Source organism: Myotis myotis, unplaced genomic scaffold (genome assembly GCF_014108235.1).
Source record: "Myotis myotis isolate mMyoMyo1 unplaced genomic scaffold, mMyoMyo1.p scaffold_m19_p_14, whole genome shotgun sequence".
NCBI classification, from domain to species: Eukaryota; Metazoa; Chordata; class Mammalia; order Chiroptera; family Vespertilionidae; genus Myotis; species Myotis myotis.
Genome location: NW_023416318.1, coordinates 37514986 through 37540183, shown reverse-complemented (window position 1 = coordinate 37540183; position 25198 = coordinate 37514986). Strand labels below are relative to the sequence as shown.

Below are 25198 nucleotides of genomic sequence, written 5' to 3'. Positions count from 1 at the left end.
TGGAATAAGTGCATCCTATTGAATTAAGACATTCATTTTTTAATCCTATTCAATATTTACAGAAAGGGTTTGATTAAAATTTGAATAATAAATTTCTAACTTCCCTAAACTTAATCAGTTGATCTTACAAACTAATACAAAGGTATTATGTTTTTCTATTTTTAACAAATAATATTTGATACATACTTCACATTGGCAGCAAAATCACTTTACAAATAACTGTTTCGAAAACTGCACTTTCCATAAGTTGGCTTTACTGAATGGTTACTTCCTCATTCACTGATAAAATGTCACCTTTCCTTTTTTTTTTTTAAAAATATATTTTATTGATTTTTTACAGAGAGGAAGGGAGAGGGGTAGAGAGTTAGAAACATCGATGAGAGAGAAACATCGATCAGCTGCCTCCTGCACACATCCCACTGGGGATGTGCCCGCAACCAACATACATGCCCTTGACCGGAATCGAACCTGGGACCTTTCAGTCCGCAGGCAGATGCTCTATCCACCGAGTCAAACCGGTCAGGGCTCACCTTTCCTTTAAGGGACAGATTATGAGTCTTCTAAAGTTTTTGCAAATATCTCTTGGATTGCTCACTATTACAACTTCCCATTAAAAAAACCCAGCAGATTAAGAACACGTATTTATTTATAAAAAGAAAATGCATAAATCATATTTAAGACCAAAGTCAAGGCACTAGTGAAAAAATCCACTTATTAAAGACTAGTGAGCCCTAGACACTTTGGCTCAGTGGACAGAGCATTGGACTGCAGACTGAAGGCTCCCCAGTTCAATTTAGGTCAAGGGCACATGCCTGGGTTGCAGGCTCGATCCCCAGTAGGGGACGTGCAGGAGGCAGCCTCATCACTGATGTTTCTATTTCTCTCTTCCTCTTCCTTCCTCTCTGAAATCAACAAAAATATTTTTTTTAAATAGTTTAAATACTAGTGAAATCTCACTTTCTCTTAACTTCAAGTAGATAAAAAAATAGATATATGAAGACATTTTATTATTCCCTTCCCATCGCCAAAAGGAATGGCTGGCAGGCATCCACTTTGGAAATTATAGATTTAGAGTATTCACAAGCGATCTGAAAAGTCCAAAACAAACAGCAAATTTCATTTTACTGAGGCATAAACCTGAATACCAATTTCAAATGTGATATGCAAGGACCAGCTACTGAGCTGGTGAGTAGGTCTTGCCCACCACCTGACATCTGAAGCTCAACCCAGCTTTGCTCCCTCCTTATACTCAACTACCCATTTCATAGGAGAAAGTACATGTTAGTGCAATATTTGCAAATAGAGGGAAATCAAAAAGTTCTTCAATCAATTAAAAACACAAATTTGGGGGGGGGGGGAGTTTAAGAGATCAACCGAAGGACTTGTATACATGCATATAAGCATAACCAATGGACATAAGACACTGAGGGGTAGGGGAGGCCAGGGGACTGTCAAGGGCGGGGGAAAAAAGGAGACATATGTAATACTCTTTGTAATACTTTAAGCAATAAATAATTTTAAAAAAACACAAATTTACATATAAATACTAATTAAACCTATATTAAAACTTGTATATTCATGTATAAAAGATGCAAAGTATAAAATTCTTTAAACTATAAATTTAAGTGTATGTAAAATCTAGAAGCTTAAAATTATACTCTTTTTGATGAATCTAAAATAATGAAAATTATTTATGCCTTATAATTCTTATTAATATTTAATAATTTATAAATTCCACTACCAGGGGAAAAAGTGTTTAATATGAAAAAGGAAAAGTAATTCAATTAAACTTTTCACAGCAGCAGTATAAAATGAGAAAAATTATTCTGAGTTGAAAATACAAAACAAAAATAATCTCATGAAAATACATGATGCTTCTCTTTAATTTGACCAGGAGTTACTTACTGTCTGAGTAGTTGACGACCTTGTTTCCACATTAACTGGCTATTTTGTTGTGGCTGCACCTCTGTTTCATTACCTTCATCTAGAAAACATTAAATCATAATAAAACTGACTTGTCATATACATTAGAGGGTATCTCTATTCATAAAAAATATCTAAAAATATTTATAAGATTAAGAAATGTAATACTGCACTGTAAGGTGTTTCAGGACCATGTACATTCTGTTTTTAAGTCAAATTTCCATTAAAAAAAGTCTGAATTCATTACTGCTACTGGATTTCCCTCGGAGTTGTAGAACTGAAATAAAAACATTTTCCAATTCCTTAGGCAGCCTGAGAATTTCCCTCTAAGACATAGACCTATCCACATCAAGTCACACAATAAGAGTCCAATAAAAGTATTTGAAGTGCCAGGTCAAAATTAGAACAAAATACCCAGGAATGATGGCTTTTTAAAAAAGTTTGATTAAAGAGGAGGTAGGAAATAATCTCATTCCAAATCTACTTCCTTTACTAGTTATTAAATGAAAACTTCAAGTATTCTTTTTAAGACATTCTTTGAAAGAAAATCTCATAGGCCTTGTAAAACTTTAAATTCATCACTTGCTAGAAGCTTAATCCTTTCAAAAAGGTGGTAAACTAAAAGAGCCTTCTCTGTGTTAAGTCTAAACTAAAGAATTTCTAAACTATAGCATGTCTCTAACTTTAAAAATACAAAAAAGTTCACACTTTCCATCAGTCCCTGATTAAACTATAAGAAACTATTATCTCTATAGGGTTTTATTCAAGTGAAGATACAAGAAAGACTGGGTATGTTTGTTTTATGGTAGTTGATATTACACATTTACTGTGCTCCAGATGCTGTGTTAAAATGTCTACAATATCTGTTTTAATCTTTACAACTCAAAAGATAGGTGTTACTACTAGCCTTGTTTTAAAGATGAGTTTTACATGTTAACTGAAAGGTTTCTAAGTTAGAAGTAGAGTTGTAAGTATTGACATCATGACTAACCCCAGAGCTCATGTATTTTCCTTCATATGCTATCACTACAACAATAAGAAATTAGAGAAATACATAAATTTAAAAAATTAGATCTTGCACTTTCATTTTTCTCCTAAAATAATGAGGCAAAGCTCTGTAATACACGATCTAGAAATATCAGTAGAGTAGATGGAGGGTAGAAAGTGCAGTCAGGGGATTAAGTTAACTAAAAAAGGAAAACTACTTTGGGATAACTTCAGAGGGTATATTTTCTTTTCTTTTTTTTAAAAAAAGGGCAAAAACAAAAGTCTCAATACTAAATAAAAATGACACTAACTCACAAATTCAGGAACTGTGGATATAATACAGTATGTTCCAATACATCCCCTTATTAAGTCAGGTGAATAAATTGTACTTACCATGTAAAAACATTTACATTAACATTTCAAAAACTAAAATTTCAGATGTGAAAGAACTTTTGAGATCATCTAATTTCCCTTAAGAACAGGCCTAAATCCTTTCTATACCATCCGCAGATATAACCAACTGCCTGTGCCTATTCTGGCAGCCAATGATGTTACCAAAGTGTGGTATATCCATTCAATGGAATACTACTCAATAGGAACAAGGGATGAACTAATGACATACACCCATATGAATTTCAAATGCATTATGCCAAGTGAGAGAAGCTAGAATTAAAAGGCTACATATTGCCTTTCAGGAAAAGGCAAAACTACAGAAACAGAAAACAGATTAGTGGTTGCCAGGAGATGAGAGTATTAAGCAGGGGTGGGAAACATCCAGCCAGTGGGCCTCATCTGGTCTGGCCCTGCCAAGGCATTAGGGGTGAGCTAATTAAATGTCTGACCAAATACAGCAGGCTAATTTTTAAGTTGATGATTTTGTATGACCCAAGAACAATGTTATAAATATCCAAATTGCCCTTGGCAGAAAAAAGGCTCCCCACCCATGTTAAACAATTAACTTGTTCGTGATCTCAGAATCCTAAAACTTCTGGTGGGCAGGTATAAAATAGAAGTAGGTGGGCAAAGTTACTTCTCAAAGGGCTGAGAAGAACCTTTTTTACCTGTCTAAATCAATCATCAATCAAGACTGAAAAAATTGTACAAAGGAAAGAACAAACACAGGGAAAAGCCGATGGGAGTACAGAAACTACCTGCTGACAAATTATGAGCAAGCTTGCAGGGTTCTGGCGCACTTCTGAAGAGAGATGTCCATTTGAAAGAGTTAAACTAAATGCATATTTAATCACATGGGCCCAGTGTGTGAATGTGACTGAGTACTGCGAAGACGAAAGGAAGAATATTCACTGGAACCCCATTTGAGTTTTTCTCAGCCCATCCCCTCATGTGAGAGATAGGATGTCGTGGAAGTCCTCACCTCCAGTAGCTCTCAGATTGTGACTGCTTTGTAGGTGGGTTGTCAAAGAGAGAATTAAGTTAAAATGAAGTCTTGAGGGTGGGCCCTAATCCAAAGTGACTGATGCCCTAATAAAAGGAGACTAAGACAGCAGCTGAGTAGCTGCAAGAGCAAACATATGGCCTACAAAGCCTAAATCAGGGGTCCTCAAACTTTATAAACAGGGGGCCAGTTCACTGTCCCTCAGACCGTTGGAGGGCCGGACTATAGTTTAAAAAAAAACTATGAACAAATTCCTATGCACACTGCACATATCTTATTTTGAAGTAAAAAAACAAAACGGGAACAAATACAATATTTGTATTTGCATGTGGCCGTAGTTTGAGGACCCCTGACCTAAATATTGCTATCTGGCCTCAGAAAAAAACCGCTGACCTGCTCTAGATCATAATCTATCTCCGATTTCTTACCCATTTAGGCTCCTTTTGTCTTCACTTCCTTCCCTCTGGAGTTTTAGTTCGAAGTCTATCCCTTCAACCATTCTTTTGCCAATGTACTCAATTTTCTTGTCAATGTACTCAATTTCCTTGTTTTCCAGGAATTCAAGTATTAACTATTTTCATTCTGTTTAGCAAGTGTTCAGACCAGTGCTTCTTACTAAACTCACGGTCACACATGTCAACCAGATCCTTAGCTTTTCTCAATCCTACCATTTCTTAGTTTGTCCTCCTGTTCATTTGTTATAAATCTTCTCTACTTTTTGTAAACCTCTCACACTCTTAGCAGATAATTTTGTCTCAAACATAAAGCTGTCATATTAAATACCTACCACCAAACTGAAACCCTAACCTACAAACCCATCACCTAACTTCCTATATTCTCTCTTGGTAACAATAAAAGACTTGCTACCCCTGTCATTCTCTAGCTGTGTTCAGAATCCAATCCCTATGACGTTTTCAGATACCTTCCTATTTTGTATATCTCTACTTTCTCATTTTCATTTGCTCCTCCTCAAAAAAATACATCCCCCCACACACACTTCCTTCACCCTTTGTGTCCTGTCAGCTGTTACCCTCTAATCCCACTCCCTCACCTTCACAACCCAAGCTTCCTGAAAGTTGACTATACTTAGTTTTCATTTTCCACTCATGTCTATGTTTCTGTCCTCACCTCTCTTCTGAAACTGCTTGCAATAAATTCTCAGTGATCTGTTTGTCACTAAATTCTTCAATTCTCTGGAAATTAATCAGTAATGATGAAGGGTCCTTACTTCTGAAAACCATTTCTCCTCTTTGTTTCCACTGGCTTCTCTCCTACCATTAGGACAACTTTTCTGAGTTTCCTTTTCAGGATTCTATTTTTCTACCAGTTTTTTTTTAATGTTGCCATTCCTCAGAGTTCCATTTTAAATCCTCTTCTCACTCTGCATAAAGTCCCTGGATGGACCTTCACTCAAATGTATTGAGTGCCATTAGTACTATATGGTGCTGCCTTTCAATCTACATATCAAACCGATACCACCAGCCTAAGCTCCAAATCCACACACCTGTCTACCAGCCACCTTCACTTGATTGCCTAACAAATAAATCCAGAAGTGAACCCTCCAACTTCTCAAACTGCTTCTAGTCTCGTTTTTTAAACTACAACTGTGGGAGTCATCTTTGATTCTCCCTTTTTTTCATCCCTTACATCCAAACAAGAACCAATTCCTGCAGATTTTAGATCCTAAATATTTCCTGAATACACCTACTTCTCTTAAATTCCATTGTTAGAACCCTTGTCTGGGTAACCTTCCTCATGTAGCCAGGTGGCTGTCAGTCCTCTAACTAGTCTCCCCAATTCCAGTTCTGCTACTCTCTAACCCATCTTCTAAACTGAAGAACAAATTTGATCACAAGAGTCCTAATTAAGTCCTTCAAGTGCCTTCTCATAACTCCTAGGATAAAGTGTAAACTCCTTAACATATTTTACAAGACCTTGTAACAAATTTTACCGTCTCTTCCCCCCTGGCTAACTCTCTAGTTGTATCTATAAACATTAATTTCCTCCCTCCAAATACTAGCCAGTTATTTCATTTCTCAAATTTGGCATATTCTTATCTCAGAAACTTTACATGCAAGAGGCAACCAACCTCCCCCTTCCCGCCTCCCTTCTACTCTCACTTAAAAAAAAAAAAATGGAAAAAATACATCCTCAGGTAAGGATTAACAAAAAAATAAAATGAGAATAATATTATCTTTATTAAATAACTATTTTAAAAATTACAGTTAACATACATAAAGCCCCTAGTACAAGGCAGGTATTTCAGTAAGTGATATAAACAATAGTTGTTATCTTCAGATATTTGATCCAGGAATTTAATCTGAAATTACGTCAAAAACAAACTCACCTTAAAACATGGCAATAACTTTTGAACAACTTTTCTTTCTTTTCCTTTACATCTACTAATAAGTAATATCTGATTGTTTCCAGGTACTAGTTTTGTATTGTTTGGTGAGGTGAAGAGAAAGGTAGGAGAAGGATAAAGAAGACATAATGCAAAATAATAATGTTTCAGCTGTTAAAAGATGATCTAGTTATAGAATCTGCTGTGATGACAAAGTCCAAAACAATTTTGCACCTGAAACTGAGGGATCCAGGGGTGGGCAAACTTTTTGACTCGAGGGCCACAATGGGTTCTTAAACTGGACCGGAGGGCCGGAACAAAAGCATGGATGGAGTATTTGTGTGAACTAATATAAATTCAAAGTAAGCATCATTACATAAAAGGGTACGGTCTTTTTTTTTTTAGTTTTATTCATTTCAAACGGGCCGGATCCGGCCTGCGGGCCATAGTTTGCCCACGGCTGTATTAGGCTCATAGGACAAGGAATTCCCCTGTACTTAAAGAAGAAATCTTTTACCTCTATAGTTCCTACTCTTTCTCTCAGGATTTCAAGGGCATTCTATACTTTGTACTGCACATCTCAAAGTTCCCATTAATACTGGGAAGACCCAGCAAGAATCAGTTATGTTGATGTATGTTTCCCCATGAATTCTGATCCTTTCAGTAAGTGTAGAACATAAGCAGAAAATGGGAAACTAAAAGTAAAGGGAAGGGGATAAAAGAAGGAAGCTGGTGGAAAATAATCTAAATGACACTACATGATTAGTGTCAAACGATAAGTAGGTCAGAAAAAATAACATGCAAATAACTAGAAATCAACTTGCAGTTATACATATTGTAGCTACAAATACTCGATATTAACTTCTTTTTAATCACTTGAACTTCCTTTAAAATTAGCTTACCAGAATCATAGCTTGGAGGCTTCATATCTCCCTGATTCAATTCTGTCCCATATTTCAACTTGTGGTATTTGGCTCTAACAAAGAAATGAGAAAATACAAACCATCTTAAAACATATTTAAGTAAACTTTTATATATGCAATAGGAGTAGTCATCAGTTTGCAGTAGTCCTAGGTAACTTTCAAAGGCCCATAGCCTTCCAAGATGTCAAAGTCATAATACAAAAGCATTTGCCATTACTATTTTGTTGTTAGTGCATGAAGTACTATTATAAGAAATAAAGGACTAACACTGGGAACCATACATCTTCTTTCTGTACTTACTAATGAACCATATTAACATGCTAGCTTTTGTTGTATTCAAATTTTCTTGATAACTGCCAGAGTATTTTATTATCAAAAGCAGCAGAAAAGTTTGGATTGTAAAATAAACTTGTAAAAGACTGACCTTTTCCAAAATCGAGTTTTTTAAAAAGAAAAATCATCTATAATATGTTTTGTCTTGTCAGGCAATTATGATTTTCCAAGTATGCATTATATTGAACAATCCAAAGGATGGAGGGGGAACGAGCCCAATCATGAATATTGAATAAGATATTCCAGCAGAAATAAATAATTTTTTAATAGTCAAAGTATCCTTTGCCTTTCTTTGCAGGGACAACTCAGGAAAAACTGTGAACAGGAATTCTTGTCTTCTCTTCTTTTAAAAGCTACATGAATGTTACTATTTCTGGTTCATCTGACTTAACCATCTCAGATTTAACCATCTAAAACCAGAAAAATAAACTAGATAAGGTAAAAAATTTTAAGATTAACTAAAAATGGCCATACTTACTTAATTTATTTGTATATTTTAATTTGTTTGCTTCCCTGAAATATTAAGGCCATTTACAATAAATATTCAATATAATGAGACTGGAATAATAACAATTTGAAAAGCTAAGTAATAAAGAAGTAATGAAAGAGTAACATAGCGAGCCCTAGACAGTTTGGCTCAGTGGATATAGCATTGGCCCTCAGACTGAAGAGTCACAAGTTCGATTCTGGTCAAGGTCATATTCCTTGGTTGGAGGCTCCCTGGGCGCGTTCGGGAAGCAACCAATCGATGTGTCTCTCTCACATCGATGTTTCTCTCTCTCTCTCTGTCTTCCTCCCTTACACTCTCTCTAAAAAATCAATGGAAAAATATCTTTGGGTGAGAATTAACAGCAACAAAAAGAGAGAGAGAGAGAGAGAGAGAGAGAGAGAGAGAGAGAGAGAGAGAGAGAGGGAGAGAGAGAGAGAAAAGAATAATGTAGCCACTCTGAAAGTTTTTTTTGAAAGTTATTTTTATCCTTATAAAAAACTAATTGAGCACTTACTATAAGCTTTTTATATTTCAAGGAAAGTATAAAGAAAATGAAATTTATTTGCTCAACTATATGAAGTACTGGAATTCTTCATATTATTTTACAATGATTATTTTGCAGTTACAACAGAAAAGTCAATGTTTTATATAGATGGGAATCTTAAGAAAACCTATAAAAATTATAGACAGCTGATGTTCTATTTCTTAGAGTAGGTGGTGGGTACATCATTATTTTTTATATTAGTCTTTATGTTCTGCATAGATAGAAAATGTTTTGTAATAATATCTATCCATTAAAAAGAAAAAAATATTTGTTTGCTAATATGGATTGATCTCTAAGCTTAAGTAAAAAAGCAAAGTACAAAATACTATGTATTTATGTGGTTTATATGTATGTTATGTATATTTCATATGCACTGAATATTTCTGGATACATGATACATAAAACATCAGTTAAAATGATTTCCTTTGGGAAGGGAAATCAGTGAACTGATGCAGAAGGGAAACTACTTTGTATTATTTGGAGAATTAACCATATGTATATATGTCTTTTTAAATATTTTTAGCAAATATTTTGTCCCAAATAATTTAGAACATTTTTTTCTCTACTCCCAATGCTTCTCTTAATCAAAGATTTCCTCACCATACTAAACATTTCCTAGTCCACCTCAATGTCTTTGTATTAATGTTATTATAAGAGGGTAAGATTTAGAGCCATTAAATTGACTCAAAGTAACAATACCTCCTAGAAGTCACAACACGAATTGAAAATAACTGGCTGAGGAAAGAGTAGAAGTAGCAATAAAATTTTATGGAATTAATTTATATATTTTTGTTACATGCATATAAAGAAAAACATTTTCAAACACAAAATACTGCATTATAGTGCATTCTAGTATTCTTAGGAAAAACTGCAACAGAGCTACAAAAATGAAACAAAATATTCTATGCAATATATACAACAAAAAATAATAAAACACTATGAACTAACACTTCATAAAAAATTAGACAAAGACAAAATAAGTAAAGAAACGCTGTGTTTACAAGCTGGGTTCCCTTAAAAATAATTTCATTATATCCAATAAACGTACTGAATTCTTATAACACGCCAGGCACTGTATTGGCTGCTGGGAACAACCTGCAACTTGTAATCAATTATAAGGTGGAGGCAAGAAGATGCCTAAGAGACAGAAATGTAAATAAATAACTATAGCATACTGTGGGGTAAGAGCTCAGAATTATATCAACTGTCAGAGGAATTCAGATAAGGAATTAGCTAATTCTGTCAAAGGTGGTGTCAAGGAGACCTACCAAAAAGGAGATAACACATGAGATTTTAGCTAAAGTTCAAAATACCGTCAGTTTCCCCACCAAATAAACTGATACAGAGGGCATTTCTGTCAGAAGAACCATCTAAAAGTTCCTCAATGTGTGTGTGTGTGTGTGTGTGTGTGTGTGTGTGTGTGTGTGTGTGAAGTGAGTCAAAAACAGCTGTGTGTATATGTATGTGTGTGAATGTATGTCATGTGTGCATGTATATGTATAGGACTAGCAAGGGGCCTGGATGTAAAAGATTTTACTAAGCAGAATTTTGAAATTAGCCAGATACTTTTAAGCAGGGATATAATATCTGTGTTTTAAAAAACTAATCCAATGAACATGAAAATATCTAAGAGGTCTAATTCACAAAGAAATAATTTATTACACTTCAATAGTGCCATTATATCAGGAATAATCTCAGATCATTCCATGAACTTCAAAAGATACAAAATCAGGGACTCTTTTCCAGGAAAATCCCATTCGTTAAAAAAATCACACACATGCCGAAACCGGTTTGGCTCAGTGGCTAGAGCGCCGGCCGGCAGACTGAAAGGTCCCAGGTTCGATTCCGGTCAAGGGCATGTACCTGGGTTGCAGGCATATCCCCGGTAGGAGATGTGCAGGAGGCAGCTGATCGATGTTTCTCTCTCATCGATGTTTCTAACTCTCTATCTCTCTCCCTTCCTCTCTGTAAAAAATCAATAAAATATATTAAAAAAAAAAAAAATCACACACAAAAAACAAAACAAACAACTTCCCTGGACCAGGCCAGTCTTTCTCTCTCCTATTCTCCAAAGTCAAACTACTTGAAAAATATGCGACTGTATCTGTCTCCACTTTATCTTTCCTACTCACCCCTCAGTCCCCTATGATCTGGTTTATGTTCCTGCTACCTCACTGAAGCTGTTCTGGCAAGGATACCAACAAACTCTTAACTGGCAAATCCAAATGACTATTTTCAGTATACAATGTACTTGGAGTCTGTTTGGCACTTACAGTTGTCAAACTCCCCTTTTCTTGCTTCCAATATACTACTTTCTCCTTCCTTCTCCAATCATTGTTTTGTTGGCTTTTCTTTCTCTGCCTTTTCTTCAAACATTTCCATTTCTGTGACTACTATGGGTTCTATTCTCTTCCCAAAATATTTGTTCTTGTCTCAACTACTCCTATAACTTTACCCACAATATTGATGTGTACATTTCTAGTCATGAGTCCCTCCCATATTTGCTTTTAAACCCTTAATTCTTATCCTTTTTAAAATTCTTAATTGTTACCCTTAAATTCAATTGATAAGTTCCAAAATTCACACTTGCCAGAACCCTAGGAATCTTTCTTAAGTTATCTTTCTTCCTCATCTCCTATACCCAATTGTCTTCCAAATTATATAGATTCTCTATTTAAAATGTTTCATAGCTGATGCCTCCTCTCTTCTGCAGCTACTATGCTATCGTGTCTCATCTTCAACTATTACAATCTTCCTGCCTGTATTAACAGATTTTTCCAGTCCATCCCCCAAAATGAAGTCAGAATGATCTTTCTAAAATCTATTTCACACTATTCCATGCTTAAACCTTTCAATTGCATGACAACTAAATGCAATATGTATTTCTAGACCAGAAAAAAACACACCTATAAAGATCATATTAGAATATTTGGTTAAAAAAAAATGCTATGCAGATCATCACTGGAACATATGAATATGGACTTTGTTAGATAATGGAACTATATCAACATTAAATTTCCTTAATTTGATAATAAGCTGTAATTATACAATGGAATGTCCTTGCTCTTAGAAAATATATAGGAAGGAGTTTAGGAGAGAAGGGATTTAATGTCTGCAACTCAGTAGGAAATGATTCAGGCAAAACAATGATATAGTGTGCATGATGACAGTTAATATACAGAAACGTGGTCAAATTGATGAATCTGGGTAAATGGTATACAGGTCCTGCAATTTCTATTAGTTTGAGATTATTTTAGAAAGTTTTTGAAAAGTTTCAATATTCCCTATTATATGTAAGATAAAAGTTTCAATTCCTTAGTTAGGATTTCCGTGATCACTTATCAAATCACAACTAATGTCCTTCCTTCCAAAACACAGTAATTATAAATTTCTGAACACACCAAACTGCTTTATTCTGTGTAAAACATATCCCCCTCTACTTCCTGAACCTTGTCTATTATTTTTTATAGTGTTCAAACACATTATTTTTTATGATGGCAAACACATTATTTTTTATGATGGCAAACACATTATTTTTTATGATGTTCAAGCCTCACCTCTTCTAATTACACCTTCCTTTCTACTTCCACCTTCCAGACAGAAATATCCACTCCCTTCTTTGTGACCCACTCTATCCCATACAGATTTCTCCCATAGCACCGATCAGACTGCATCGCACTTTGTGGCTTCCAAGTGTGTTTCCAGTTACTGTAAGCCAGTAAGGACAAGGAGTATGACCTATGTTTAGACTCAGGTCCAGCACAAGTGCTTAAACTGGATGCACAGATTAATATGTTTAATGAGAAGGGACACAGACACACACACAATATTCTTGGTTATGTAATATCTGTGTATTTCAATACTTCCATCTTACGAATACTGTAACGTTCTGGTAAAGAGTACAGGCTTCAGAAACAGACCTAAGCAATCTGAAGCACAGCTCTACCTGACTGTAACTCTATCCAGTCACTTTGTTTTTAAGCCTCGGGGCTGCAATATAGTAGTTAATAAACAGTGTCCATTTTATTATTTCTCACTTCACTTATGCCTATAATTTAGATAGCATAAAGTCTCAATTATTCCAAAATTGGAATAATTTTAAAAGTCTGGGTGTTTTTTTCCATCTCCCCAATCCAGTTTTCAATCAACTTCTCAAGGAAAAGAACTGCCTATTTTTTCACTAAGAAGTCAACCTGTTGTCAATCTCTTGTGCCATTTAAAGATGCCACATGAAAATGAACACAAATTCCAATAAAGTTTTATTTCTTGATATTCATAAATATTATCTGCTAAATGTTAGTTTATGGTAGTTTTGCAAACAGCCCATACATCAACTTCAAAATAATGAGAAAAGAATGCGATCACCAAAAATAAAGCAAAACAGAGAATTTCAATATATCTATCAAGTACTCAAAACAAAGAATCGTCAGTGGTGTGAAATGATTCTTTGTTTTGAGTACTTGATAGATATATTGAAATTCTCTATTTTGCTTTATTTTTGGTAAGGTTTGCTTATGGAGAAATATGAATAGCTGATAGCAAAGGAACAAAATATCAAAAAAGTCTATAAAAACATTCCTCTGCCAGAGCAATTTTTTTCCAAAGAAAATACATCAAATTGAGTAATATTAGATGATAAGAAAATGGTTATAAGCATTATAGAATTTCCTTTACAACTAAAAACTATTTCAATTCTATAAAGAAATGGATAAAAGTTCAATAAGTACATGTTCCTTAAGAAAGAAGAGGGTATGGGAAAATTGTTGCTAAAAATTTTTTAATCATATAAATCAGTTTATTGGTCATTATTAAATGTTAACAACAAAATAAAATTAACATATTATAAACATTTACTACAAATGACATTTCCTGAATTCAGAAGCATCAAGTATTAAAATTTAGATTTAAGAACGGCAGGAAAATTATTCCAAATTTTAAGAGAATTCTATCTTGCATTTTACTGAATTACCTTTCCTGTTTAAGAGCATACTCCAGCATTTTGATCCTCCTCACAAGATCCTTCTTCAAATTTTCTTGGCCTTTCCTTTCACCCTGAAGAAATGCAATCTGGGCCTGAGTAGGGAAAAGAAAGATAAAACTCAGCTTAGAGTAATTAATTTTTTTTTAAACTCAGTTGAGGAAAGAACCTTTGGAAGATAGGACAGTTAGATGAAAAAAAACATTTCCTTTACATATCTGTCACAAAGTATGCAAGTATATAGGAAGGCACTGACTGCAAGAAAAAAAGGGGGCTTAATGTATGATTCTGGACTAGATCTGGCTATAAAAGGAAGTCACTGGGACAACTGGCAAAACATGAATGGGGTCGCAGGATTGGAGAGAGTTAACATGTCAATGTTAGTTTCCTGATTTTGATGGCTATATGTGGTTACATAGAACAGTACTTGTTTATAGGAAATAAACCCTAAAGTATTTTGTGGGAGGCTATGGACCATCAGGCTGGCTAGCAACTTGCCCTCACATGGTTCAGGACAAAAATAATTCTTTGTATTGTCCTTGCAACTTTTCTGTCAATATAAGATTTAAAATCTTTTATTTTCAAACAAATACTATGCCAACTTCCTTGCTATGATAAGATACAAGCAATACAATTTAATACCAGCATCATGAATAATGAAGAAACCCTAAAAGTACTGATCATCAGAAACAAAACAAGGATGTTCATTTTTCACCACAAATATTTTACCTTGTTCTGGAGGTGGGAGCCAGTGTCATTAATTCAGAAACAAATAAGTTTAAAAATAGAGAAGAGCAAATTAAATTACTATTATTTGCAAATGATATGAGTGGATACCTGGAAAATCCAATAAAATTAATTGTAAACAATTATAAAAATAGAGGAATTTTAGTAATGTAGGTGCATGTAGAAAATAATCAATTGAAACCTATGGGCTTCTATAAAAACTACTAGTAAAATTATATAATGAAAGGAAACAATCCCACTTATAATAACAAAAATGGTAAGATGATTAGAATAAAATAAGAGCTATGCAGAGAGTATTTTAAATAGTACACTAAAAAGTGCCTGAAACAAATGAGAAGCAAAGCCATGTTCTTAAAAAGAATTACAATGATTTTATTTCTCCCTAAATAAATCTTTAAAAATTATGCAAGCCCAATTAAAATACCAACAGTGTGTTTTTTAAAAGCATCATAGTCCTAGCTGGTTTGGTTCAGTGGATAGAACGTCGGCCTTCAGTCTGACGGGTCCTGGATTCAATTCCGGCCAAGGACACATGCCCGAGTTGTGGGCTCGATCCTCAGTAGGGGGCGTGCAGGAGGCAGCTGATCAAAGATTCTCTCTAATCATTGATGTTTCTATCTCTCCTTCTCCCTTCCTTTCTGAAATCAATAAAAATATATTTAAAAACATCATACACAATGATTCTAAAGTACATATTGTTAGGACTATAGAGCAATACAATCATTAAAGGCCATTTGTAAGCTTCCCCCACAGGAGAAAGGCCAGGAAAAACTTGTTGGACACCAGGAATCAGACCATATAAGGAATTGAAACTGTCCTAAAGACACCTGATTGCACAACTGCATTCCATGAGCATTCCAAGCTCACCAGCCCCCAGACCCACTGACAAGAGCTGCCCACCAGTGACTGCATACAAGGATGAAACTCTAGGTCTTGAGTGCTGCCATCATCATCCCAATGTCCCCTGTGCAGCCCCTTCCCTTTGGTTATTCCATCTGTCATCCTTTTCCTTAAATAAATTCAATTTTTTAATTTTTCTTAAGTACCATCTGAGATGGCTATTTAGCCCGTCTGCACGCATCACCCACGTTAACCTTTCACATATGGAAAAATTAAAAAGCAACAATAAACAAATTATTTAAAAGCCTTAAAATATTTTAAAACTTAAACTTTTATAAGTCACTTAAAAAGTGCAGTGATTCATAAATGGAGACACACATGGTACAATCACAAAACAAAGCCAAGTATATACAGGAATTTAGTTAAAGCTAAAGGTGACACTATATGCACATGATTGGGGAAAATGTGGATTATTCAATAAATTTGATGGGAAGCCATCTGAAAATTATTTCCCACATCAAATCAAATGCCAAATGGGTCAAAAAATTTTAAAGGAGCCCCAAAGTGAGAAGAAAAGTTAGAGTTTGTTTTTGTTTTAATAATCTCAGGGTTAGGGATGCCTTTCTGAAAATAAGACAAAACTCAAAGCCATAAAAGACTAATAAACTTAAACTCAAAAAAATAAAACAGTTACATATGGCAATAAAAAATTGTTGAACAACTATCATAAAAAGTAAGAATTATTTTTAAGCAAGTGTGCAAAAAATAGGAAAGCAGTCATTACAAATCACAAAAGTTTACTTTTTTAAATATATTAACAGTACCTACAAATCAATAAGGAAAAGGTCAGGAACTCAATAAAAAAACAAAGGACATGTTGATTGAAAGGAAATACAAAAGGCTCAAACATATGAAAAAGCACATGCAAGAGAAATGCCAATTAAAATTGCAATCAGTTAATACTGTTAAATGAATAAATGTGAATATTTGATATCTGCAACTCCAAGCCTCATGTATTAGGAGACTCCCAGGTCTCATCTTAGCTTTTTTGTATACGTATGTGTTCTGCTCCTAAACCCAAACTAGATTGGAAGTGCACTATGAGAAAGAACTTGGTTTTGTCCTTCCTTTATTCTTCCTTACAGCAATTTGGACTGTGGCAGGTATTAAATATTCCCTCAAACACCCTATTGAATTGGATGAAAATGGCAGACTTTATTTTCTTATCAGGATACAGCTAAAAACACAATGATAAACAAGGAATCTGGGAGAGAATCAAAAAAGCTAGTGTGTACTAGTCAGTCGGCTTGAGGGCCTATATAAGATTCATACCTCTGTGGGGTAAAGAGCTATGTTCCTTGCTCTTAACAGACCCTTTTGCTTTATTTCTGGCCACCTAATGTGTCACAAATGGTGTAAGTCAGTGGTTCTCCAAGTGTTGTCCCAGAGTAGCAGCATTAGCACCACCTGGGTACTTGGTGGGAATGCAAATTTTCAGACCCCACTCCAGGCCTGTTGAATCAGAAACTGAGGGTGGGGCTGACAGATGAAAGCTGTGTTTTAACAGGTCCTTTAGGTGATTCTGAGCTTAGGTTTGATATCAAGTTTGGTGATGTTGTCTTTAGAAGAAAGGGCTAGCTAGAAGCAATGATTGCATGCCAGAGAAAACCAACTAGTAGTAGCCTGGAACACTCTTAACTCAGATTTCATCTTCTCAGGTCAAATGGCACCTTATCAGTAGAGCCTTTCTTCCCCATTCTACCCTCCCAAGCATTCCATATCCCACTTATCACACTTTATCACAGCTCTTATTACCATCTAACATTTTAAGAACGCATTTATTTATTACTGTTGAGTTGAGCTTCATGTGGGTAGGGTCTGTTATAATCATTGTTGTTTCTCCAGTGCCTAGAACAGGACCTGACATGAAGTAGGCATTTGAAAAACATCTGTTGAATGAAAATATGAATCACTAATGCCAAAATCTAAATTCATAAACACACTAGTACCAGTCTCCACACCACATGCCCTAAGCTGTTCAATCTTAACACCTTTTTCAAAGGTCTGGCATTTCCAGGTTAATAGCATAGCCTCCCCTACTATGCATACACACATCAAAATCTAGGGACATTAGGGCTAAAGTAGTGACAAACAAATAAAACAGAGTTCACAGTCCAGTGAATGAAACATGTATGCTGAATAAAATACATGTGGATTGGTAGCATATGTTGCGTGCTACTAGAGCCAGAAATTATAGGCAAAAGCAGTGAATATACAAATAAAATACAGTGGGATGCCTATTTAACTCTAGAGGCAAGTAAAGAACTGATGTTTAACTCAAAAACTATATCTTATTCCAGTATTAACTCTATAGTTAACTTTATCTTTTAACAAACTAGTGACTTTCCTGAAATTTCCTTATAAAGTTTGTGTCATTTTTATTTATCTAACATTTCTTTCAATCATAAATTTTACTTATTTATTCAATCATTTTTAGAACATAAATGTCCAAAGCACACATTCCCATACATCATATATTCTTACTCAAGAGACAACAATACCATTAAGAGAACAAATTAAAAAGAAGACATGGGATTTGGGAAACAAGAGTTCTAACAATGGAGGGCAGCAAAAGAAAGTTTTAAATTAAGAACTGGCTCACAGGCCAAAATAGCAGGTAGCCTACATTAGAGCAAGGCAGAAAACTCTAGAAATAAGATCAATAGTTGAAAAAAGGGGATAAGGGGCCTAAAAAATTATTTGGTAATTTTCACCACATATAAATTTGTATATAAAGTCTACTGAAGTTTATGGAAACAGAAGTAGAACAATGCTCAAAGAAAATTAAGCCATGAAAAAAAAGGAGGTAATCATTAACTGCAGGAAAACCAAAAGTTGCATAGGAAAAGAAACAATCATAATATACTATTTGGCTGGCTCCTAAATGGGTATTATTTATGTATGTTTACATAAATATAAACAATAATTTTAAATATCTATATATATAAAAGGCTAATATGCTAAGTGTCCAACTGTCTGATTGGTTGCTATGACACGCACTGACCCAACAGGGGGCAGATGCTCAAAGCAGGAGCTGCTGTGATGTGCACAGAGAAATGGCACTGCAGACCTGGCGCCCACAAAGCAACACTCAGCTTTCCCCAACTGGGACAAAGGCCCTGCCACCACCCTGGAGCAACAGCCCACCAAATTGGAGCCAACACTGCTGAGACCCCATGGCACAAAATGTGGCCCACAGCCCAGCCCAGAAATGGTCGCTGTGGGCACCAGGTAATGACGACACATAGCAACACCTGGCTTCTTCTCCCTAGTAATGACTAGCCTCCTTGCAATCTTCAGCCCAGGAACACGACTTGCTTTATAGCCAGGTGCAAACATTTCACACTTTAACAAAATGTCAGTGAAGCGTTTTCCCATGCCTCATCTCATTTGATCCTCACAGAAGTCCTGGAGTAGGTAGACAGGAGACTCGGTGAAATCCTATTTTCTTTTCATTAGCCAGAAAATGGAGATTTAGAAAGTTTAGAAACTTGACCCGACTGAAAATAAGAAATGGTGGACCTTGAAAATGACTTCGGGTTTTCTCACTGTGCAAAATATAGTCAAACACTGCTGCAGTTAAATATTTTACCCTTTGTTCTCCCTGCAAATTATAATAATCTGCTTCATATTGATATTTACTGCTGTGTTGCTGACAATTACCTGAAAGAGAAGTTAGGGTGCTTTGCTGGGCTGGAAAAAGTTTAGCTACATCAGAAAGTAGGTCTAATTAAGCAAGTCTATTCTATATATATATAAATAAAAGGCTAAATTGACTCATGCATGCGCAATACATTTAAGTTCTCACTGGCACCAATCGCATGCATGTGTTTCAATCTGTCATTGTCAATGGTGAATTTGGTTGACACTTCTATTATAGAGAAAGGGCGAATAGCGATATTAAAATATTTCTAATTAATTTCCTTTCAATGTGCATGAATTTGTGCACCAGGCCACTAGTTTTTATATAACTGGGGGATAGGAAGTAGAGCCAAGAAGGGACAAAATAGTTAAATCCTCATCTACCACACATAAAGTTAGTAGATATTCTTTAATTTTTACAGTCTAACCCAGGGGTGGGCAAACTTTTTGACTCGAGGGCCACAATGGGTTCTTAAACTGGACCGGAGGGCCGGAACAAAAGCATGGATGGAGTGTTTGTGTGAACTAATATAAATTCAAAGTAAACATCATTACATAAAAGGGTACGGTCTTTTTTTTTTTTAGTTTTATTCATTTCAAACGGGCCGGATCCGGCCCGCGGGCCGTAGTTTGCCCACGGCTGGTCTAACCAATATACTGCAATAAAATCCACCCATTCATTTACTGAGAGCTTACCATGTAACCAAACTGTGCTAAACACTGGAAGGATAACCCCACCGGAGACACAGTCCATTTTTTATAGAGCTTATAATCTACATAAAATACTGTGTATTTCTTAAAGGAGTCCTTTTTCTTTTTTTTAAAATATATTTTATTGATTTTTACAGAGAGGAAGGAAGAGGGATAGAGAATCAGAAACACCGATGAGAGAGAAACATCAATCAGCTGCCTCCTACACACCCCCCACTGGGGATGTGCCTGCAACCAAGGTACATGCCCTTGACCGGAACCGAACCCGGGACCCTTCAGTCCGCAGGCCGACGCTCTATCCACTGAGCCAAACCGGTTAGGGAAGGAGTCCTTTTTCTTAACATTTGTATAGAAATAGCATAAGCCTTGCTGACCTCTGAAGAAGTTATTATAATCAGAGCTAACTGCCTATAATAAAAGTATTCAAATACATGATATTTTATTTAATAAACTATAAGATATACTCCAAAGGAAAACAGAATAGAAAATGTAAACAGGAGATATAATAAAAGCTTACTTTAAAAAAAAAAAAGGTCAATATTAATCAACACAATAACAAAATGAAGAGCCATGAGACTATATTGATGAAAGATCACTACATGAAAAATTACAGAGCCTAACTAGTAAAACAATATACCAAATTACCACAGTTTTAAATATAAACAGCTAAGCCCTGGCCAGTGTGGGTCAGTTGGTTGGAGGATCATCCTATACACAAAAAGATGGAGGGTTTGATTCCAGCCAGGGCACATAGCCAGGTTGTGGGTTTGATCCCCAGTCATGGTGTGTGCCAGAGGCAAATGATCAATGTGTCTCTCTCACAGCAATGTTTCTCTCTCTCTCTTTCTCTCTTTCTCTTCTTCTTCTTCTCCTTCTCTCTCTCTCTCTCTCCCTTCCTTTCTCTAAAAATAAAAATAAAATAAAATAAAATATTAACAATTGAAGTTGGGTAAAGATTTATTAATACTCTTCTTGGAACTTTCCTGTAAGTTGGAATTTTTTTTTTCAAGTTTTTAAAAAGGCAGCTCTGATGCATCATGCATAGCATACCTGTTAAAAATATAAAACAATGTTCACAGACAGATGAGTTACAGATATATCTTTATATGGCTGGCAGCAATGCAAAATTATTTTTGGCAAAAGGGGCCTGACAATGCTACACACATACCCTATAACCTGGTATGAAAATACCAGCCCCTTCCTCCACATCATCCAAAAAAAGTAATATGCACCGATTTTTAGATACACTCTACTTTTGCTTCTATTTTTATCCTTTGAATTCTTTCCTTCTGATTTCCCTTTCAATCCATTTCTCTACATAGATAGAATTATGGTCTAGAATTTTATAGTTTACATTTTGTTATGCAGTTTTTGTATTATTACTGTTTTTATGACCATCATTTTCATTGGTTTATTATAGATCTCCAAGTAAATTTACCATAACTCTTACTTAATCATTGTGGCAGATTCTGTGTACTAGCTATTCAAAATACATATTCCCATCCCCCTTCCACCTTGTAACTTCCCACTATAGAATCTGGAAAGCCAAATGCTTGCTGTCTTGGGCTGTGTGTGTGTGTCCACACATAGCTATGTAACCAGTGAAATATAAGGTGAAATGTCGGAAGCTAATTCCAGCATGTCAGAAGGGTGAATCATCTGGAGATGGCTGAGGGCATTTCATCAAACCTGAAAAAGATGCATTAAATGATTGCTTGCTGCCAGACACTAAGGGCATCTTAATCTACATGTTATTGCCTCCTAGTGGCCAAACACCTAAAACCGTAGGCAGTTTTTCCCCAATCTGACAATGGATTCTGTAAATTTAACCCTGGCCTTTGATGTATATCTACCTTGCCTTAGGACAAATTGTGTTAATAAAGAGCAAGGGGTCCTGAGACAAAGAAGAACTTGGTGTCTTTAGCCAAGCTCCTCTGGCCCCCAAATGCGTTTCAAAATTATGTTTCCTCTCTGGACTCTCGATTAATTCACACACAGCGCTTCTCCAGATTCCTGAACCCTTCTAGATGCTGGATCAAGACCACCGGCATTAGTGAAAGATTTATACAGTCTGAAGAGAAACCAGAGTACTAGTAAGATATATATGAATGCTGAGGGTGGGGAGAAGGTTACTTCTGGGAAAGTTTATCATTCACTGATAAAGAAGGCTCATCTGCTTTTACTGAGGTCTTAATGTCTGTAACTACAATAGTCTCCCTTTCTCCATGGTTTCGCTTTCAACAGTTTCAGATACCCGAAGTCAACTGTAGTCCAAAAATATTAAATGAAAAATTCCAGAAATAAACAATTCTTAAGTTTTAAATTGCACAGCATTCTCAGTAGCATGATGAAATCTCACACTGTCCCACCCGAGACATGAATCATCTCTTTGTCTAGTGTATCCATACTGTATAAGCTCCTGCATGTTAGTCATTTAGCAGCCAACTTGGTTATCAGATCAACTGTGGGGTATCGCAGTGCTTGTGTTCAAATAACCCTTATTTTACTTAATAATGACCCCAAAGCACAAGAGTAGTGATCCTGGCAAGTCGAATATGCCAAAAAGAGGCTGTGAAGTATATGTATATATGGGAAAGTATATATTATATATGGGGTTCAGTACTATCCAGTTTCTGGCATACACTGGAGGGGAAGGTTCTTGGAACACAATACTGTCTAGCAATCTTGTAATCACAATGTAACAAGAAGGAAGACAATAAGCCGCAAAATTGGGGGTAAAGGATGCAGAAAAGAAGAGAAAAAGCCTAGATTCTTTGTCTTCACTGAGCAACTGCAACAGCTAATGTCAGAGAAAAGGACTACCCACAAACAGAATGTGAGAAAAATTATTTTTTTTATGTCACTTGTAAGAGGATTTACTTGTAGCCAAAAGCATTCCCAGTAATACTCATTTCACTACAGTTTGACATTTAGATTATAATTTTTCACCATCTATATATATAAAAGCCTAATATGCAAAGTGTCCTCTCGGGAGTTTGACCAACCAGGAGTTCTGTCGCTCACTATGACGTGCGTTGACCACCGGGGGTGGCGCAGAACAAAGAAAGGCCTTGGCCGGCAGTCGGCAGCCGCTAGGGACCCAACCCGTGCACGAATTTCGTGCACTGGGCCTCTAGTTACAATACAAATTGCCAATGATGTTCTTCATGTATTTAAGACTTTTAAGGTAATTTTTGTTTATTTCTCTGGGATAGACTGCAACAAGTAGGGTCACTATATCAAAGTATAACTATGTTTCCTGATAGATACCGACCAATTGCCAATACCACTAATAAAGCACGAGAGTAAAATTTAACACTTCTCCCCTACTATTAGGTGTTATCATTGGTTTTTAAATATTCATAAATAGAAAAGGGTACCTCAATGCTTTAATGTATATGTTTTTTATAATTATTGACTATTTTGCTACATGCTAACTATTGTCCTCCTCTGAGCCCTCTGCTAAACAAGAACCAATCTTTGAACTTCCAGGTTCATCGTTGCCTAATTTAAGCAAGAATTTCACTAAGCCAGTCTAGCAAGAATCCCCCATATTCATAATCTCATCACCCTCAATCTCTGATGAAATTCCTCATCACTCACCATCCTCCAGGTGATGTCTGATCACCCTGGCCTGCCTTCAGCAAAAACTTCTGTCAAGTAACTTCCTCTTGGTAACTTTCACCCACCAAACCTCACCCTCCTCCTAGGTGACAAATTCCCATTTTCCTTGTTATACTCAGAATTGAGCCCAATTATATGCTGAGGTCTTTTCCCCCTTTTATAACAGCTCCTGATTAAAATCTGTTTTTACCACTCTAACCACTGGTTTTCTTTCATACTTCTAAATGTAAAATTTAGAGTTTCTAAAAATAAAATCTAAGTTTAACTCAATTCTAAATAAGGACTAAAACTGGTGTGTGTGTGTGTGTGTGTGTTTTGTAGAAAAATTGGTGGTGTCTAGTCAGTGATTCAATTCTAAATCTCTTCTCGTATTTAAGTTATAGCTAACTTACAAAAACATTTTTTAAATCACTATAGATTCCTTAACCAGGGAAGTCCAGTTTTATTAAAATAAGCTTTTATTAATAATTACCTGACTTTCAACCATCATAACACACTCATTTCCTGATAAAATATTAGGTCATGATGTCAAAGTAACAACTTTTATTCAAACAGTCTAAAAAGAAAACAAAATAGAACATAATGTGGGGAAAATAGGAAAGACTTATTAGACACATATTAAAAATACTTATATGTGTTTTAGGTATTGATAGATATATATTAAATATAAACCTTGATATATATTGAATCTTAAAGATCAAGAAATTCCTATCTTCATTTTTAAAAAAGCTAACATAACTTAAATTTTTCTTGATAACTCAGGATCACAACTGTATACATATCAATTATTGAACTGTATTGTACAAAAATTCAATGTTCTTTGACTTAGGAGTTGGGAAATTCCTACTCCTGGTTCTCTCACTAATCCATGTGATCTTATTCAAGTTACCCAACTTTTTTGAACTTCAGTCCCCTCAACTATACAATGAGAGTTTAACATTCTGTGATTATATGGAACTAAAAGATCACAGTGTTGAAAACACCAAAGTACTGATCCCAAAACAATGAATTGGTTGATTTTTTAAAATAAGATTTATATTTTCCCAGCCAGTGTGGCTCAGTAGTTGAGTGACAACCTATGAACCAGGAGCTCACAGTTCAATTCCCAGTCGGGGCAAATGACCAGGTTGCGGGCTTGATCCCCAATGTGGGGTGTGCAGGAGTCAACTGATCAATGATTCTCTCTCATTATTGATGTTTCTATCCCTCTCTCCCTCTCCCTTCCCCTCTAAAATCAATATATATATATTTTTAAAGATTTATATTTGTTGGCATTCTATTTGCATCCTTCTCATGGATTAGTGGTATACAGTTGAATTAACATCTTCCAAGGCAGTATTGCTTTGGCTAATTTTTAAAATTTTATTACTGAATACACAACAGCAGCCACCTTCTAAAAGACATCCCCATCCTACAGAATAATCATCCTCTTCTCTATAGTGGGTTTTTGTGGGGAGGGAGGGTTTCTGGCATTATTAGTTCAGGGGCTTCTTCTTGCAAATTTGAACTCAATTTTAACATCATCATTATTAACACATGCTGTGATAGGTGCTAGGAATAAATTTTTTAAAAGATACAGAGGAAGCTGCTAAAGCCTCAAGAGACAGGGACCATCAGTGGCATTCTATAGATTCTATGCTATTTATTGCTCTACTC

General features: G+C 35.5%; 1 protein-coding gene across 2 annotated transcripts in view; it reads right to left on the bottom strand.

Moving 5' to 3' along the window:
* Nucleotides 1-25198, bottom strand: part of STRN (striatin) — a 78844-nt gene that overhangs the window by 35276 nt on the left and 18370 nt on the right. For both annotated transcript variants that reach the window (XM_036334861.1, XM_036334862.1), the window contains exons 2-4: nt 13910-14013; nt 7553-7626; nt 1906-1984 (exon numbers count right to left, since the gene is read on the bottom strand). In XM_036334861.1, the coding sequence (XP_036190754.1) occupies nt 1906-1984; nt 7553-7626; nt 13910-14013 (257 nt within the window). The remainder of the gene's footprint in view (nt 1-1905; nt 1985-7552; nt 7627-13909; nt 14014-25198) is intronic.